Source organism: Excalfactoria chinensis, chromosome 6, assembly GCF_039878825.1.
Source record: "Excalfactoria chinensis isolate bCotChi1 chromosome 6, bCotChi1.hap2, whole genome shotgun sequence".
NCBI classification, from domain to species: domain Eukaryota; kingdom Metazoa; phylum Chordata; class Aves; order Galliformes; family Phasianidae; genus Excalfactoria; species Excalfactoria chinensis.
The window spans coordinates 30,606,950-30,626,541 of NC_092830.1; the positions used below are offsets into that span (position 1 = coordinate 30,606,950).

The following is a 19,592-nucleotide window of genomic DNA, read 5'->3' on the forward strand; positions in this document are numbered from 1 at the left end:
ATTTTCAGCAGGTTAGCTGCCAGAAAGGTTTTTCATTTCCATTGCTGTCACTCTAGAATGCTAAACCATTTGTTGAAGATCTAGTCCTTGTGGATGACCTAGCTAAGGGACTTCATAACGTTGGTGGTTTGAAGTACATGAAAAATACTAGACAGCAGATCAGGGACAAGCCTCACTAAAACAGAATACGCTGGTAACATAATATATTCAACATTTTATTATAAAACCCTCTAAAGCGCCACTTTTATAGGTCACAGTTAGAACAAAGGAAATGCTTTGAGTTAAGAAAACAATGGGGATGCAGAGACATTACTTAACAATTCTTGTCTGGGAAATGTGTTTACCACCCAGCAGAGCCAACAGGGCAGAAAGCACAGCGCTCTCATCCATCATAGCTGGGTACAGCTGTGAGAGAGCTGGACAAGCTCTAGCAGACAGCAGCATTTATGGGGAGAGTGTGGTGCTGTGTATGTGCTTAGGGTTGGGACAGGAGCTCCTAACTGCTTAGGATGGGGCAAAACAAAAGCTTCTTGGTGTCTGTGGCCTCCACTGTGCTTTGGAGGGGAAGCTCCAATTGGATGGATTTATCTGTGCCTCTCTTTGAACTGTAATGTCTCTTAAGTTTAAGCAGTTCCAGGCACACAATCTATCTCATTGAACAGCTCAGCCACGGAGCAGAGGGATGAGCTTTGCAGGACACAGCATCCAAAGGCTATGTTAAGTTTTAATGATCTAGAAATAAGGGTGATAGCACCAGGACAGCTAGAGCTGTCCAGAGACAGGGAGGAGAGCAGGTACAGCACCCACCTGAACCCATGCAAAGGGGCTCTTTCCCACAGGGATGTTTAGCGATGTACAGCTGTTGCTATGGGCTATGCTGTGGCTCTGCAGGGACCAGAGAGCATCAGCAATGTGGTGCTGATTGCTAGGGCAGGAGAACAGAGATACCTTTACCTCCCCCTCAGAAAGGGCATCAGGATCCAGCATCCTCATCCAGCAGGTAAGGACTTCAGTACATCATTAACAAGCCCTCAGCTATGATTATTCTTTTTCAGAACAAGCTCCTTGGGTGAAGGAGATCGAGATCCTCAAGAACTTTTAGTGACTCTGCTTGGAAGATCATTTTTGGCCAGAGCCCTTGGTTCCCCCAGTCTGTAACACAGCATGAGAAGGTAAGCAGGGATCCTCCTCCACATTCTGGAAAATCAACCCTACCACAGGCTGGTAGCATTAAACCTGTGGTGTGATGCATTTGGTCACTGAAAATCCTTGCTGCATGTGTATGTACAGTTAGTTCCCTGTTATGCTGAGAGGGTCTTTCCTGATGAACAGGTGCCTGTGTGCTTCTCATCTGTGTCTTGCTGATCAGTCAGGCCTGGACATCTGGATGATCTGCAGCCAAGGGATGGCCAGCAGCAAGACAGGTGGGACTTTAGCTGGCTGCAATTTACCATGACAGGCTGAAAACCATGGGGGTATGAAGAATAGCAGAGGCCCGTTCTGAACTCACTACTGTCACTAATATAGAAACCTTAATAACTCATCAATAAGCCTTCAGAGTAGAAATACACAAAACACCCCTATGTACAGTAACATTCTTGTTTACAGTAACTGGGTTAAGAATCTGATGCAAGGATTGCCACCGGTTGTTATTGTTTTAGCTATGTGATGGGACTTGTCTGGAAAGAGCAAGACTGTTTGGGATAAGTGGTAGCAGCAGCAGCTGCTGGCTCCACTGCTGCATCCAAGCAGGTGGTGTGAGGCAGAGGAGGCGCTTGGTGTGGGTTGTGTTGCACACCCAACATCCACCTACTGGTTTTCGAATCCCCTTTTCTATGCATGGGCAGTTCCAGTCTTTAGTCCATCTCAGAAAACTGTACTTCTAACTTGCGCCTTTTTTCTCCCATTCCTGCCAAAGAACAAAGGTGAATTAGTCAAAATGGTAAACCTAAGAAGCTCAGGAGCAGCCTGAACATCTGTTACCCAAGTGGTTTTGGCTACCCGGCAGGTCAGGGAGGACTACTTTTGTTACAGACTTCCCATTCCAGGCAGCAGAGGCACTGCTGCACATGAGCAGGATGGAGATAGTGTGCAACAGGCAAAGGAGAGGCTCAGCCAGTGTCTTTCTTTTGTGACAAAGATAGAACATAGTAAGGAAAACTCCAGATGGAGCAGTGGAGAACTGAAGCTGCTCCTGGCCATGTTGGGCTGCTGTTTCCAGCCACTGGAGATGTGGTCTCAAACCCCATGAGATGCAAGCTATATTGCTTGGGAACCTCCCAGGAACAGACTGTCACACTGCCTCCTAATAAAACCTCAAATGCATATCAGCACAGTTTCGGTGGAAGTATTGCTGCCAACACAAGCAGCGTGGCTCAGCTCCAGTTATACCGATTAATTTAAAGCACAGTCAGAACAAACTTGAGTGGAAAAGCCAGAGGAAAGCCAGGCTGCTGTGAGGCATGGGTCAGCATGCTTCCCAAACACCCAGCCTGACCACAGCCATCCCTGCTGGGCTGCCTTGCTGCCAGGACAGGGAGCAGAGGTTACCCCATACACTCACTGGCACGTTACCTTAGCTTTCTGTAGGACTGTCCCCTTCCCTGTCACCATGACAGACAAAGGCCTGTTTTTCAGAGCTGTTGCTGAGTTGACTGGTGAGCTCTCTGTGCTAGTTGCTGGAGTGGCAGGTTTTGTTTGAGTCTGCAACAAAAATAATGGAAATCATAACTGACTTCATTGTATGGAGACAGATTGTTGCCCTTTTCAGCGCTACGTGGTAGAAAAGCTGCACAGTCAACACTAATGTAATACTGACTTTGAAACCTACCCGGGGGGCTGTATTCTCCAAATGCGTGGTGTCCACAGTGGTGCCCAGTGTCACAGGACCAGACTCGGCCTTTTTCAGGTTCTCCTTCACCTCTACCAGGCTCAGCTCCAGGTCTACCCTTCGGCTCTCCTTCCTCTTGCACTCTTCATCTATCTCCTTCAGCCTCTGCTCCAGGTTCTTGTCTGTAAAAGCAGGTAAGGTGCTGATGGCTGCAGGAAACTGGGAGAGTTTGGAGGTGAGTGGGGGAGCGGGGATCAGCTACAGGAGTTTGCATAACTCCTGTACATATTACTTATATTTTGCCCCAGAATGGACCATAGCAGAGCCAGCTCCCGTTCCAGTGTGATGCGGTCTAGCTCAGAGTGCTAAGTGTATCCTGGCTGCCACAGAATCAAGGCAAATCATGCCTTCATGACAGGGCCTGCCTGTCCCTCCCATGTCACGAGACACAAACAGGGGGGCTCAGGGTCCATTCTTTTCCACTATTACAGCACTGATTCCCCTGGCAGTGGATCTTATGTTAGTGTGCCTCTGGTCCTGAAGTTGGTGATGGAATTGCAAAGACCCTTCTTGTCCAAGGTCTGTCACCTCTTTCACCCCCATAGTCCCCACCTTGACTTGTTTCTGCACGCTGCCTCTTGCCTGGCTCTACCTGTGCAACCAGCAAGCATCTCCTTCAACTCCCGCCTCTCTTTGCGCAGCTGGGTGAGCTGAGCCCGGATTTCCTCCTTCTCCTTCTCCAGCCGCTCCTTCTCCTCCGTAAACCGCTTCACCTCTGCTTCTGTCCTGTTCTTGCCCAGCTTGGTTTCCACTGCTGCCACTGAAAATGCAATGACCGTCTCAGACAAGGAAAAAGCAAAAAGGAATACAGGCATGTGCAGTCAAAAATGATTGAGACTTGTGTTAAGTCTTAGGAGGCTCAGCAGGCTGCTTGTATACTGCAGGGCAGAGCTTCCCACTCACCAGGCAGTGGCATCTTGGGTCGGTGTGCGGGCCCCAGCTGTGGGCTGCCCACTGGTACAGAGCCTGCTGGTGGCTCGGGGGCGGTCTGTGGGAAGGTGATATTCTGCTGCTGCGTCTGGATTTTTACAGTGGGCATCTGCGGTGGTGGCTCTTCAGGTTCTGGCTTTTCTGGGTGTTTCTGAAGCAGAAGATAGGGGAAAAGAAGGTGGGATGATGCACTGGGGAACCAGAACTCTGCTGAATTCTGGCCCCAAACCACACTTAAATACCTGCTCTGAGGTCTCCTCCTTTTCACAGGGCTCGGTGTCTTTATCCACTGGGGCTGTCTCAGCTGTGCTGTCTGCTGCAGTTTTATTGCCAGCCCTCTCTAGAGCTGGTGAGCTCAGGGATGAGGGCTGACTTGGCTTCTTGCCAGCACAGTGCAGGAAGGACTTCACTGGGGTGAGATCCAGGTACACCCTGTCTTGGTCCCCCTCCAGCTTGCTCTCACTCTTGGGTACTTCTTCCTGCAAAAGGTGGACATTCCCATGAAAAGAGACCATCTGCTGCAGCCAGAAGCACAGGCCAAGTCTCACTGAAGAGCAGTGCATGTCAGGCAATCCGAGATGCTTTCCATAAACTCTTCCATGACTGAATAGACTCACAACCCCATTTTCTAAGTTATTCCTTAAGGGATATTTAAAGTGTATGGAAAGTCACCCCCACTCTCCTTCATTATATCTGTCCAGTGGTTGCAGCAGCCTCACGTGGGCATCTCAGTGTTTTGTGGATCTAGGATCAAAGCCCTTGTCCCTAGAAGCGCCCACCCTGTCCTTACAGGATGGCTTTCCTGCAGTGGGAGGAGTTTTGGTAAAACAGGGTCCAGAGAACCCGGACACCAAATCATCTGTGCTGTTAGCAGACAGAAACTGTGGGCTTTCATTGTACATAACTGCAGATCTTAGAGTTTCTCCTGGAAACCTCCCACATTTCTCAGCAGCTCATCATCACTGACCACTTCTCCGCCCCCTGCAAAAGCCTGGATTTCCCCAAGGGCTGGGGGTCTCCCTTTCCCCCGAGTGCTTTTCCCAGCTGGTGCACCTTACCACTGGCACATCTGGCAGATCCACATCATCATAGAGCTCTTCCTGCTCTACCTTCCCCTTGGGCAGGTTGTCGATGTAGGCATTGGGCTCGGAGTATTTCCTCTGCATCAGGCTGTGAACAGGTAACAGGACATCCTATAAGGGGGTGGGTCTTGCTGCATCCTCACACTGTGCTGAATTTTGGGACATCTGTGCTTAAGGCTCTGCACACCCAGCCCCACCAACCTGGGTACATGCCCGTTTCCCCATGGCAGCAATGCACAGGTTGAATGCATCACATGGGGACAAGTGCTGTCCTTTCTTGCATTGGCTTTCAAAGAGAGCAATCAAGCTGCACCCGTAACTGAAGCATATAAGGACCTCTGTCCAGCTTGGTCCCCACTCCCCCAGCAGCCAAGAAACCCTGTGGCTCCCCATACATACAAGAAAGAGTTCTTTGCAGCGCTCACGATGCATGAGACTCTGTCAGCATCCACGTAATCATATGTAAATTCCTCTGGGTCTGTTTTTGAGCCTGACTCAGACAAGAGGAGCCCCAGCCAGTGGCCCATTTCCTCCGAGGACTTCGCCTGTGAGGTGACCAGACAGATGTTATGAGTAGCTACAGCAGAGTCTCTGGGCTCCCACAGCTCCTGCCAAGTTAGCCTTTGTAGGGGACTTCACTGGCAGCCCTCTGGCCTTGCAGGGAGGAAGATGAACAGCAGGGTACTTATTATATTAAACCTGAGGCTAATTAAAATAAAAAAAATTAAAAGTACTGCTCTGTACATGGTCTGATTTGCAAATTTGGGACATAGAGATATAAATGCAGCTCCTCTCTTCCCTAGAATGTGAAGTCAGTCTGCATTTTTCTTGCAGTGGTGAGCAACTCAGTTGCATATGAAAGTGAAAACGTCTCTGGAACTGAAGATACTTTCAGGGAGCCAGCTGTGGGGAGAAGAGTGCATTTTCTGTTCTAGACCAGCAGAGTGCAGTAACATGATTTCCAAACACAAGCACAGCAAAGGCCGTGCATTCCTTAACCCAGAGACCCAAAGCCTCCCCGGGGTCATAGCAAAGAAGAGAAGGGGAGAGATTAAAGTATGGTCAGGGAAGAACTTCAAAGAGAGCTACAACACAGTCAGTACCAAATTTGCAGCACAGGGAACAGCCTGACATTTTGCAAAATTAAACGTTAAATATTGTGCCTGGAAGTCAGATTTAACAAATAGCTACATGTACTTTCCAGTAGTGGATGACTTCCACCTGAAGCAAGAAGTGGGCTGATGCAGACATGTTTTGCTTTGATTTGAAGCATTAGAGCAGCAAGTACAAAGCAAAATTCAGGGTAAGTGAATCCCAAACTGGAAAGTATATTTTAAGCTTCCAAATCTGTTTTATTTAGCATAGAATTCAGTGCCAGGGAAGCCAGCCAGAGCCTGTACATTGAGTCTGACATCCGAACAAAATACAGTTTCTTCCATTCACAAAACATACACTTTCTCAGTACCTCTTCACGTCTGTCATTAGGCAAAATTTCTTGGACACAGACGTACTCTGAACCAGAGGCTAAACAAAAACACCTAAAAACATCATGGCAGCCACTCAAAGTCAGTTGTTTAGCTATAAATATTCCACCAACTGGAAAAATACAGGAAATGGCTCACATTGTCCACCTCCTACTATAATCATGCTGTTTTCGTCAGAGAGAACTAAGATTAGAGATAAGAAGTGCTGGATTCAGGCAAAGGAAAGTAACAGATGGAGACGAATTTACTTTCAGGAGCAGATCTGTGATCAGTTTACTTGGAATGCACTCATAACCCATGGCTAAAAGCTCTTGTTTTCAGGAGAATAAGTTCTCTATTCCTCTTAATCACAGAACTAAATCCCTGAAGTGACACCCCTCTCATCAAACATTAACTATCTAAGATGTGTCCTGTATAACTTAATCATCCCAGCTTAGCCTGCAGCCAGCGGACAGAGATGGGTACCTCCAGAGGACCCCTCATCCCATGCTAAGATGAGTGCCTAAGATGAAGGCTGAATGGTCCTCTGGAGATGCCAGCATCACAGGCAGCCTGGACTGCCTGCCAGGACACCTTCTAGGCAACTGTGGACTGGTGAACCAAAGTTGGACACTTCAGGCTCAGTTTTGCTGGACTGAAGGTTCCTCTAAAGGACCTTGAAAGCATTTAGCTTGCAGGCAGACAATTCAGGCCTGCTATGCCACCCAAGCTAAAACAGAACATATATGGAGATAGATGTACACCTTACCTCCAGAATGACCCGTTCTTCCCCATTGTGCAGGATGCGGAAGGAATAGAGATGATCGGGGCTTGGCTCTGGGATAACTTCACAACCTGCCAGACTTAGGGGCTGCTGAGCCAGTTTGCTTCGGTTCTTGTCCTGGTAGAAATGGAGGTGACCATCCTTTATCTGACACCAGCGGGATTTCCATTGGCTGTTCACTAGCACATTCAGGTAACCTGCAAGCAAGCACAGGTTACCTAGTTGTATTGTGCATCCTACAGGTGGGTTCTGAGATCACTGCCAAAAGCAATGACAAAGAGCAAAAAATAAAAGTGAGTGGTCCTGAGCCATGCAAGACAGGTTGAAAGGGCTGAAAATCTGTTGAAAATGGGACACCTGAAATTCAAGTTAAGTTTGGAGAAGCAAGCTGGCTACATGTGGTTGGACAAAATTAGTCCCAGTTTTAGTTGACCTTCACAGTCTCCTCCCACCTGAATCCCACCTCCTGACTGTTGTCTAGGCAGAGCAGCACAAGATACTGTGTGCATGTCTGGCATTATTTGCCCTTCTTCTTGAGTCACCCTGTGAGCCCCTTCCTGCAACACAGTCACCTCAACATGTAAAAGTGCACAGAATTACTGGCATGAACCGAGTAGGCAGTGGCCCTTTTGCCTCCTACACTGGGGCAACTTGATGCATAGTGCAGCCAGGTGCTCACCCCACAGCGCACACCACTCACATCACTTACTTGAAGTCTCCAGAGATCTCTCCGGGCTATCTAGAGAGCTGGATTTCTTCCTCCCGAGGTTCATTAGGTTGCTTAGTTTTAGGCCAGTTGTGCCCTTCTTCTTAACTACCAAAAAGGAAACAAAACATGTATGACTTTTCAAACTCACAGACACGCAGCCCACTGTCCCAGCTGGGTGTCCTGCCCCAAAGCTCCCTGCACTGCAGCTATGCAACACAGCACTGTGGTGCACACACACAGAACCTCTGAGCTGCTAATTCATTATACAAAAAAAAAAAAAGCAATGAAATCAAGTTCACACACAGTTTTCATCCCACATCCAGTCAGTGCAGGGTGGCAGCAGCAGGCAGCAGAAGCTGCAGAAGCCTGCTGCATGCAGGGTTAGTGGCACGCTTTCCCCATGTTCCCAGGGGGAGTTTTTACCATCCTTTGTCTCGACCGCCTCAGGATGCCCATCTGTGCTGCTGCCGCTCTCTGAGGCTGCAGAGTACCTCTCGGAGAGGTCCACCTGCCAACAAGCACAGGACGTCAGCTCTGCAGACACACGCAGCCTGCCTTTCCAGCAAGCACTCACCCCAGGGAACCTCTTTTCTGACAGGGAATGTTCAGGTAGGAAACCCACAGGTTAGGATTTGACACCAGTAAACCAGACATGCCACAGATTCGAGATCACACATTTCTAAGTATCTATAAGAGGACACGGGCAGAAGACATGGCCAGGTGCCCAAACAAACCCATTCTGGCTGTCCAACATGAAGGTTTCTTTCTCCTTCCACTCTTCTGGAACAAGCTGCTACCAGGGCAGCGCCACCTTAACATCGACTAGAGATGGTCTCTAGCCTTCTTGTTCGGGGGTTTATATCCCTTCCAAAACTCCTGCTAAGCACAACTTCCCTTCAGGGTAAGATAGCAGCTGTTCCCCTGTATTGAAGGGAGTCCAGTGTTGAAACAATTCTGGGGGAAATTTGCAGCAAGAAGTTTAAGACTTCAAAGGAAAGTAAGATTGTTCCAGTAATGCTCCTTTTAGCACAGAAGGCTGATTACATTTCTATCAGTCTCTGCTGGAACAAAATTAATGCACTTAGAACTGTTACTTAAAGGGATAGGGTGGGAATGTCATCACTACAGTGCTGTTTATCCTATCTGTAGAGACCAAGTGTACCTTTGGGTAATTGAGACGCTGTGAGTCCGGGATGTACTGGTTGCCTTCACTGCCGCCTTCACACTGCAGACCACTGGTCTCCTGGATTACCTGCACAGAAGAAAGAAAACATGTCTGGTGAGTAGACCTGCAGTAACCCAGACATGAAAATGAGGTGCTGTATTTGTATATGGGCTTTTAGTGAGGAAGGAGATAGAGCACGCAAGGATAGGATAGAGATAAGATATGGTCTTGCTGGGATTAAGCAAGAAGAACGTCCCTTGGAGATACACAACCCCACACAGGACCATGAGGCATTTAGTCCTCCCACATTTCCCCTCATTTTTATATTCCTTCTGCATCACCAAGGAGTTGAGGCAATAACCCTACAGGACCCTTCCAGAAGGCTCTCTCTAGTTACCAGTTACTCCCTGCACAGGTGGGTGTACTCTCACAATGCTCACACTGCCACTGGCGCAGAGAGAAGCAGAGGCTGAGCCACCTCCCATGCATGGAGGCAGCAGAACATCCTTGCACATAAGGCAGGTACGACTGACACTGCAGCCTGAAGGAAATGCAGCTCAGGGACCTGCCTTCCCTGGCAGGTGAAGGTCTGGGCAAACCCCAGAGGTGTCACTGACCCTGAGCCACTGCTCTGCCTGATCTTTACTCTGCAGCCCCAGCACGATGACATCAGCATTCATAGGGATGATCTTCAGCTTGTGTTCTTTCTTCCTCACTTGCTTTTCCTTGTGAATGACAGTGCAGCCCAGCAAATTCACATCCAGCTGAGGGCTGTGGTCTTTGGAGCTCTTGTAGCACTGGGAAGGGAAGATGGAAGTCAGGTAAGAGACAAGAAGAGCCTTGCCTTCTGCTTGTTGGCATGAACTGACTGTTGGAAGGCATTCAGTGCAACCACATGCATAAAGTGCACCAAAGGTTTAGGTCCTATAGGGATGAGAGATCATTTAGCCATGCAGTCTACGCACAGGTCACCCCTACATATACATGCAGACACATTCCAATGTATACGTATAAATAATTTCATATACTTCTTACTAGCTGGCCAAGTATGAGGTTAGCCATTGGCTTTAGCATCCCTTCTGCTTAATCACTTGAGAAAGCTTTCCCAAACAGAACTCTAGGTATCTGGGAGTTTGGGATTCCAGCAACCCTTAGATCCCTTCTGCCACCCCGTGTTTGTGTCACTTCTGAAAATGGAACAGCATCCCTACATTCACAGGATTATTTTTTTTGAAGTGTTATTTCCAGAGGTGTTTTGTCAGCATGGCCTAAGGCATTATCCCCTCCCCAGCTCAAAGAGGTAGTTTTAGGCAGGCAGTGAGGATTTACCCACCAGCAACCTGGTGTCCTTGATGACACACAGCTGTTTTGCCCACTGTCCCAGCCATTTCTTTCTCCACAGGAATGCACAGATGCGGGCGTCCTTCATCAGCTCAATGGTGGCTTCTGTGGATGGCCACTGATGGGTTGCTGACTTGCCTTTGCTGCTCTCTTCTTCATCATAGGATTCATATGAGCTGCTAACAGCTTCACCATCTTCTATAACAAAAGCAAAGCTTCAGTACAGCCCTAAGACAACCCTGGGCCTGTTGCTTACCTCAGCCACACTCAGACATGCAAAAGCTTCAAGCATAGGAACGTGTTTTTTGAGGATATCCTACCAGAAGAGAATCAATAGGAAAACAACCCTTATAGATTGTTTTTTGTTGTTGTTATTGTTGTTGTTTTTTCCTAGATCAATACCAATCTCAGTATTTTAAGGCTGATAGTCTCAGTCAGCAAACACTCAAAAGACACGTCTCAGTTGGCCACAAGTTTGGGAATGTTCCCTTAGATGCTTTCTGACGCTTGCTGCTTTTTTTCCTGCCAATTTGCTTTCTCTGCTTTCCACTGCAAGCCAAATACAATTTTAAGGCAATAGCAAGCTACAATCATCCCTTGTCCTCTGAATGTCAGAAGTAAAAATGATATTTGCAAAGCCATGCAACAAGCAAGGATCTATTGTATTTGAGATGTCATTCCACTTTCCCTCACTGGGCTAACAAACCTCCACTCAGCATCAAGGGGACACAGCAAGGGGCTCTGAAGTAACACTGCTGCAGCAGCAAGAATGAGTCATAAGTGGCAGCTGTAAACAATAGCAATCACATTTTTCCATGTTCATTCTCAAACTGATTGCTCCTTTATCAGGATGAGCTGAGATTCTCAATGCTCAGCTCTAATGGTAGGTTATAGCAGCTGATGGGAACAGCTGGTCATTGGCATCAGATTCATCAGAAACAGCAAAAATGGTCCTATTGGCTGCAAGGGAATTTGCAATGCTTTGCTGGTATTTACAGTGCAGCTTTTATTCACAGGACCGGATGCCTATCACTGCTACTTAAGCTCACTCAGCAAGACAGTAAAATTCAGGCACTGTCTGTGTAGTTTTGCAGTTTTACCCTATCAAACAGAACCAAGAAATACCATCGTTTCTCTAATCAGAATTGAATGACACCCACCAAATCTTATTATCTATAGAAGGTAACATTGTCAGATTAGTGGGAGGGGGCAGAAGAAGAAAAGAGATAAAAAGCATTAAGAACTTCAGTGAAGCACACTGCTTAACTTGGGTTTGTTTTTAAAATAGAAGCTGCAGTCCTATGCCCAGTCCCATCCTGCAGCATCCCTTAAGTGATCAGCACAAAGCTGCACCACTTAAGAAAATCTATTAAAAAACCACTACTGCCTTTCAAAGTCTGAATACAGCACCCTGCTGGCTCAGTAACTCCATATGTGCAGTGTATCGGTTCATCTTTTAGGGGAAAATATTAACATCCAATGCCTTATCCATATTTAGACCGTGTCCACAGGCACTTGGAGCAGAAGTTCACTGTTCCTGGGAAGCCAGGGGAGCTGGGTGCCTCACTCTAAGGATCATTCCCTGTGTGGCAGTGATGTGGGAATGCCCAGCCATCCCACATCCCAGAGCTTCCTGAGCCAACAGCTGCCTGGTGCATAACCAGTGTGGGTAAGTGAGGGGCCAGGTGATTGTCCTCCATGCACGTACTGGGCAGTGCCAGGGGGAGCAGATGGTCTTCTTTGCTAAAAATTAGGTTTTTAAAAATATAAAAACAAAATGGAAAAGTGCTTCAGGTTTGAATGCATGCCGTACCCATTGTTATCGTGGCATAAATAACACCCTCAGTAACCTGCAACCCTGGCCTGGGTCCAGCCGCAGCAAGCCTACCAAAAAGACCTGCACAGTCAGAAGCAAAGAGAAAGGGAAACAAAGAGAAAAAGCCACAGATAAGCAAATGCAAAGAACAAGGGCGTCAGGCTGGCTCGGCCCCACTCCCCCCACTGCTCAGTGCTGCCCCATCCCCATGTCAGTACAGGGTGCAATGTGTGGCCTTTGGAGAGGTACAGTGGGTCTGGGGTGCGCTCATCTTCCCCCCCAGAACAAGAGGATTCTCCTTAAAAAAGGGTCACCATCATCAGAATTAAAATCTGCCAGTGCAGCTGAGCTGCTTCAGTTGGAATCGTGGCTGCTCCCTTGGCAGTCTCGTCACCACTTGCATTTTCACTCCTGTTTCTTATCACAGCCTTCAATTATGCAAATAGAGCAAAAGGAAGGGAACGATAAAAGCTGAACACATCTCAGCCCAGGAGGGAACAGAGCGAAGCTGTACCATGAAAGGCAGCTGTTCCCAGTGGAGAGGTGGGGCTGCTGATGAAAGAGGGCCCCCAACACCCAGAGGGGTCTCTGCCTGCTTCGTTTTAATTCATTCACCCGCAGTTTGTTAGCTGCAGTCCTACCTCTGGGACTGCACAAATCCTCTGTTATCTCCTGAGCCAATCTGCAGGCTCGCTTTGATGTCCTTTCTTGGCTGCGCACTCACTCCTTCTACTAGAAGCCCGATTCTTGTTTAATTTTGCTCACCCATAGTTGGGAGGGATGTAGGTGTCCTCCAGGGCTCAGATCACCTGAGCAGCCATTGCTCTGCCCTCCCCATCCCCAAGCTCACAGGACAGCAGCAAGGCAAGGCCAAGGCTACGGTTTTGCCCTGTGGGATTGGAACTCCAACATCAAGGCAAATCAGGCACCAGCTGCTTGGTAATGTCCTAAAATGCACTGCTGGTGCAGCACTCAGATCTCTGCAGCAGCCCCAAGGGGAACAGCTAAACCAGGGGGACTGGGCACCAGCACTCACACACTGATCTTCCTGCTGCTCTCCTTCCTATGGCTGCCCAGGTTTGGCGTTTTCAGGAGATCCTCATTTGAAATAGACACTGTAGCAGTCTGAGAACACTGCATCTGATGCTCCTGTTAGCACAGCTCCGTCAGAACCTACAACAACCTAATCAACCTAATTCTGGCAGTGCTCCCACCACCAGGAACTTGGGTTTTTCTCTTTCTATCACACTTGCAGGGCTCTGATTTCCCTGATCCTCAGCCCTCTAAACTGGCCCTGCTGGGAATACTTGTACCCTTGAGAAGCAACTAACCAAAGGAAAGCAGAAGTTGAAGCTGGGCATGTGTTTATCACTTCTGCCAGCCACTTTCAATGCAACATGAGCTCATGGATAACAAAACCTGGGCTCCCAGCACAGAGACTCATCACTGTACTCCAGCTAATCTGGTGCACGCCTTTACATGCCATAGCTCTTAGCACATTATCCTCTTTCTCAACGTGCAGCAGGGAAAAAATTATCCAGATATCTTCCAGTGCAGACAACTGGAAACCCCACCTCTCCGCCAAACATTGTGCTTCACCAGGCCAGGATGAGCCTGGGCCTTTCCTCAGCCAAGCTGGGAATCATCTTCCTCTCCCCCACCACAAACAGGTTCAGCCAAAATGGGATAGTTCCTGACAATCATTCCCCCTTTCTGCTCAGCACTGAATCTCCTAAGCCTTGGTGAGAACAGGGTCCCTCCTGAGCTACACCTGTGTGCATGAGGTGCACAGCTCCAGTGAGGTCTGTATAGACAAACCAGGGCAGGGCACCAGTGCTTCACTGCTGAGAGCTTCAGAGCTGGTGTTGTGCACTGGGGCTGGAGAGGATGCTACTTCTCCCTGCTCAGGCTCAGCAGCCAAAAGCTCAGAGCCAAATCCCAGTTTATCCTCAGCTCTCATTTCTCACTGCTCAGATCTGCCCCACACCACGTATGCGATCAACCCTTCTCTGCTGCAGTCACGGTTGCTGAGCAGAGTTGCTTCTCCTGCTGTGTGGTGTCATCTCTCTCATTCAGACTTAAACAGATTATAAAGCAATGACAAGATTAGCTCTGCTATCAGATCTGACGGCAGTAATCTCTCATCAAGGGTAGTCCCACAAAGGAGGCACAAATACAGCATAAAGTGAGAATCTGGGAGCTCTGCCTGCAGGCAGCAGCCTCCCAGAAGGGTGACAAGCATTAGTGGCACTTCTGAGGGCACTAGTGGGACATGGGTATGAGTGAATATGCACCAGGTGAAGCCATGCTGTCCTCTCACGTGGTGTGTGGCTTCTAAAACATGTTTACAGATGGTTAAACTACCAAAAGGGACACAGATGAGTAAATACTCAGTGATAAAACCTGTTACAGCATCTAGCAGATCAACAGCCATTGTTCGTGAGCCCCAAAGGGACAAGTGGAGCAGCAGGACAGAAATGCAAGCCACTGGAGCTTAACCCCTTCCGAATTGAACCCAGCATTTGCCTACAGCCTATCTTCCAGAAAAACATCCAAGAGAATCCATAATAACTTCGAGCATTTCAGTGATGTTGTATTAACCCAGACACGCTGCTATTTAAGTATCTGCAGGAAACTTAAAAACTTGAAGTAATTCATCAGACTTCTCTTGCCATAGTATTAGATCTATCTTTTGTGTGACCAGCATCAGAAAACAATGTCACACACAAGCTGTAAGAGTTGTACGTTCCTTAGTCTACTCATTCTCATAAGCCTCATGTCCTGCATCTCACACGTGACCCTCCCAAGACGTACCATTCATAGAGACATCGTATGGCTCAGCCTCTTCATAATACCCCTCTGGGGACTCGATCTTGGGAACCGAAGGCTGCTTTGTTTCGGGAACCTGCAGAGTAAATAAGTAACAGAACGTGATTTAAGGTACATAAAAACAGATGCTTGAGAACAATGGGTTGCCCTTTTTGTGGGCCTAAAATACGTTCTAGAGTTGTTATGTAAACAAGCTGAGGTGACAGGGAAGACAAAGTATGGGACTGTTGAGGGTTCCCAGTGCGCAGTTAGAACATAACAGAGTTCTCTGAAATTACCACGTAGTTGTGTCATAAATATTACTTCCTTTAATTTTGCTGAAAGCTCTGGGAGGATCAGCTTGAATGTTTCCCCACCAGCAGCAGTCCCAGCCCTTTGGCCTTACTGCAAGCCAGCACTCCTGCCTGCTGTATGGCCCCTGCCAGCCTCTTCATAATGGCACAGCTCCCTGCTCTGCTGACCACCCCCAACAGGGAACCAGAGGGGCAGCAAAGGGACAACCCTGGCTTTGCCCTGAAAAGCACAGCCTGAGAAGTTGTCGGTGATTTCTTGAAGCCTGGCAGACTGCAAACCAACAGCTCTTTGAGGAAATAGCAGGAATCCTTAATTGTGCTCTGAGCAAAAAATGAAGGAAATGGATAAACAACACTGATGGAAAATAAGCCTTTGAAGGGAGTTCAAGTGCTGGAAAATCCCTGTGGTGCTTGCCAAGCCCCTCCCAAAACACAAGCAGGGGCTGGCAAGAAAACCAGCCTTGATCCTTTAGAAATACCAATACATGAGAAAAAAGGGGGAAGCTAAGGAGCACATTTTTACTTCTCAAGTAATTCACATGACTGTTGAATGTGAGATGGCAGAGCTGGAGACAGCAGGCAGATGAGCCCACAGCTTACTCTCTCCCTGTAGCACATGGCATCCCACCTCTCCCATCACAACCCCCCAGCAGTGCTCCCATGTTCCCCAGCAGTTTCCCCTCTCCTCGCCCAGGTCAAACCACCCTCAGTCATCTGACGGCAGTATGCTCTGGCTCTCACCACTTCAACTGGCTCCTGATTGGGACCCTGGCAAATCCTGGATAGGATGTTCAGTGCATGCAGGGCTAAAACCCCACTCCTCTCAGCAGGACAGGCAGAAGAGCAGGTCTGTTCCTGCAGATACAATAACACTGAAGGTCACAGACCATGCACATCCTTCATGCTGGACCTTATGATTGCTTGAGGTGGCCTGGAGAACACTATGGCCCAGCTGGGCACAGCATCACAGCACGGTCTAAGGCATGATTGTTCCCTTGCACCATCAAATGTAGGTTTTAAGCTGTTCATCCTGCCTTGGGTATTTCCACTGGGGGTACTGCCTAGAATAGAAAGCTCTGAATGAAAAGATCTTTGGGCCAGCAGCTGCCCACCATAGGGGATGCTTAGGTAGTCAGGTAGCCTGGCCATGCTGTGCAAAACCGCTGCTCCCACAAGAGCAAGCTGTGCATGGTCTTAAACAAAAAACCCCTGTTGTGGGGCAGCCAGATGCTGTGAGCAGACCCTGAGCATGATTCCAGAGCCACGTAGGACACGCTGTCAGAAAACACTTGCCTCCAAGCAATTAGGAACTTGTCCTAACGTGTTTAATTAGAGAAATGAAAACAAACCCAACCACTCAAAAGCTTCACTTAATCCCTTCCCTGGCTGAGAATGTGTCTGCAAGTGCCATATGCGGTGGCCTTGTGTGCGTAGCCAGCTCACATTGTGTTATGTCATAAACAAATGGCCTACAAGAAGAAAGGCTGTGGGTTTTCTGACACCATCCCACGAGTGTCAGGGAAGGGGTGGGGGAAAGGGACTGCTCTGTTTTGCTTCCTACAGACAATGGAAACCAACAGGGACTAGGTGGGACTGCGCCTCAGCTGCCACAGAAGTTATTTTTTCCCCATTTTTCTTTTCCTAAGGGCACGGAGTTGTTTTGTCTCTATCTTAAGTCAAAGAGCTCCTGTGTTATCTAAGCCAATTTGTCCCTCACAGAACTATGTCTGTTCCATTGTGGCACAATGGAGTGTGCAAATAAATCCATCTTGGGAGTCCACATCTGTACAGTGTGACTTTCCCAGTAGATGGCTGCAGGAAGCAGCAGAGCAAGGAGAGCTGCCAGGGCCACCAGAAGATGGAAGGGTGCTGACATCTGAGCCACAGCCCGTGGGACTTACTGCCTAAAGGCTGCTCTGGGACAAAACCAAATCAGTAGGAAACAGCTGGGCAGCTCACCGACTGTTGTCAGTGAGCACTGGACAGAGGCCTCTGTGCAGAACCTTATCACCAAATTTCTCCTATGCCCCAAAAGGCAATTCTGAAGGCTCAGTATGGGATGCTTCATCACCACCAAACATAAAACCCCAAACATAAAATAAATACATCCAGAGGTCCTCTCTTAACCTCACCCAGACGGCCACTGTTCACACCCACACCAGGAGTACCAAGCACAGTTCATTTTACCACAGCAGCAATTTCCACCTTCTAATTAGGACCACATTAAGGATTTCCCTAGCCACACGCCTTGAAATATTTAAGTGCCTCTGAGTGCTCAGATACCTTTGCAGCCAACAGCTCCTCAGATACTCTCAGTGAGGAGGTACTTGATTGCTTATGCAAGTGAGGTTATCTCCACTGGAAAGCAGTGAGAGATGGCAGTTCTGGCACAAGTAGCAGGTCTGGGAGCAAAAAAATAACCTTCTGAGCTATCAAGGACTGTTTTTCCTAATTTCCTCATTTAACTTTCCAGTTGCTCTATCAGAAAGATACAACAGATGCTTTAGAGTTATCCAGTAACATCTGATGCACAGCCAGATTTTCAGGGCAGAAACCAGGAAACAACAGCAGATCAGGTGCACACATCCTAAGGGCTGACTTTGGAACAAAGGTGTTTGAGGAAAGTGCTTTGAGTGTTGGGTCTCTACTAAAGAGGTCTCTTCAGTATGTAACTAGCTATTCTGAAGCACACAGCCTGTCCTGGGGAGGGGGCAGGTTCTCTGTGGTCCTCCCCCACGCTGCCCTTGCTTACACCCCCTGCTCTTCTTTCCTTTCACATCTCAAAATCCCAACTGCTGTGATTCCCACATCAGACCCGCTACAGAACAGCAGCCTCCCCATGTGTGTCCCTCAAGGACAGCTGGGTTGGCTTTTTGGCATGAGGACAAAATCCCACTGGAATCTGACCATGCTGAACTATACCCTCAGCAGATTTATGGCTGTCCCTACAGAATAATTTAAGGGAACACTGTTTGCAGTTGTTTGATGCAATCCCTCAGTAAGCTGGAGCACAGCGACTTGGTCCTGCATCTCTGGGCATTGAAAGCAATGGGGAAATGGGTTCTGTAAGGCAATGCAGCCCCATGTTGCCTTCTCCAGCCACCTTCCTCCCAGGCCTGGGGCAGAAAATCCATATAGTGGGGAGCTCCTAGTTGAATTAACAAAGCTTGACAGGCCTGCTTGTCAGGTCTGTTTGTCTGATGAGCAAACTGCTGGCAGAGGTCTGTCCATTTATCCGTGCTGCACACTGTGTAATAAAAGTGACCATGAAGCCTTCAGATGTTGATGTCCCCAGGTTGAGGGCTAAGCAGTGAGAAGCTCTGTAACACCTACCTTTGGAGGGGGCAGCTCTGGAAGGCTCTTCTGGGGAGGGGATGAATGCAGTCCCAAATCTCCATTGGTCAAGGAGTTTTTCCCATCCAGCGCTGCAAGCCAAAAACACAGTTATACCAATGACATCTGGCACTTTCCAGCAAATCACTGGCTACCCAGGAGGTGTGGGAACAGTAAGGTACTATTTAGGTAGGAAGCAGAGGGATAATTAGAGGCAGCACTGAAGAAGTATCCATGTCACTTCAGGCTATGTCCAGGAATGTGGCATGAGGAGACCGAGCAAAAGAGTCTGATTCTGGTTATTTGGGGGTTGTATTTTTTCCTTCTGGAAGGAGAACTACAAAACCCAGACCTTCTGGGTTGGGCTGCACAGTGCTTCAAAGCCAGCAAGGAACAGTAATTTAACTGCTATTGAATCTACCAGTTGAGGAAGAGATGCTCTTGAAGCAGCAGGGGCCAAACATGTGAAAGTACATGTGGCAACAGGACTTCTCCAGCTGATCAAGCTTCAGCCTCTAGAAAGTCAGATTTTCCAAGCAGCTGAATGCAGAGTGATTCAGTATCTGGAGGGTATGTCAAAGGCTCAGACAGCTTGTGTGCATTTCTCCTTCTCAGCATGGAGCTCCTGGGTGGCCTCAGGCAAGTCCCCAAATCCCACGACCTCCAAGACAGCAAATACAGTGATGCTCGGGAACAAGTGGGAGACAGGCATCAAACAGCCAAAAAAAAAATATTAAGAATGTTATTCTGCTTTGTTCTGTGCACTGGAGAAGTCCCCTTTTACACAGTATCTCTCTGCAAATACTTTGGGAGAAACGAGGCTGAGATATTCACATCTTGCGGGTTCAGATGATTAAACAAAGGAATTAGGTCCAAAATCTGCATTGAGTTGGTGCTCTGGCTCCCTTGATCACCTGCTAAGGCTCCAGCCACACTCCTTGGGCACACACAGGAACC

At 48.2% G+C, this 19,592-nt stretch overlaps 1 protein-coding gene across 7 annotated transcripts in view; it reads right to left on the reverse strand.

Moving 5' to 3' along the window:
* Positions 1–200: 200 nt before the first annotated feature.
* Positions 201–19,592, reverse strand: part of AFAP1L2 (actin filament associated protein 1 like 2) — a 54,813-nt gene continuing 35,421 nt past the window's right edge. Inside the window, exons 4-21 of one of the 7 annotated variants that reach the window (XM_072340025.1) lie at positions 18,636–18,727; positions 16,044–16,157; positions 14,995–15,085; positions 12,178–12,261; positions 10,357–10,559; positions 9,641–9,820; positions 9,021–9,110; positions 8,282–8,366; positions 7,859–7,963; positions 7,135–7,346; positions 5,302–5,447; positions 4,879–4,990; positions 4,063–4,299; positions 3,794–3,971; positions 3,483–3,650; positions 2,831–3,012; positions 2,575–2,703; positions 201–1,909 (exon numbers count right to left, since the gene is read on the reverse strand). In XM_072340025.1, the coding sequence (XP_072196126.1) occupies positions 1,883–1,909; positions 2,575–2,703; positions 2,831–3,012; positions 3,483–3,650; positions 3,794–3,971; positions 4,063–4,299; positions 4,879–4,990; positions 5,302–5,447; positions 7,135–7,346; positions 7,859–7,963; positions 8,282–8,366; positions 9,021–9,110; positions 9,641–9,820; positions 10,357–10,559; positions 12,178–12,261; positions 14,995–15,085; positions 16,044–16,157; positions 18,636–18,727 (2,435 nt within the window). In that variant the 3' untranslated portion in view covers positions 201–1,882. Of the gene's footprint in view, positions 1,910–2,574; positions 2,704–2,830; positions 3,013–3,482; positions 3,651–3,793; positions 3,972–4,062; positions 4,300–4,878; positions 4,991–5,301; positions 5,448–7,134; positions 7,347–7,858; positions 7,964–8,281; positions 8,367–9,020; positions 9,111–9,640; positions 9,821–10,356; positions 10,563–12,177; positions 12,262–14,994; positions 15,086–16,043; positions 16,158–18,635; positions 18,728–19,592 lie in introns of all 7 variants that reach the window. The other 6 variants (XM_072340024.1, XM_072340029.1, XM_072340028.1 and 3 more) reach the window with 6 other exon arrangements.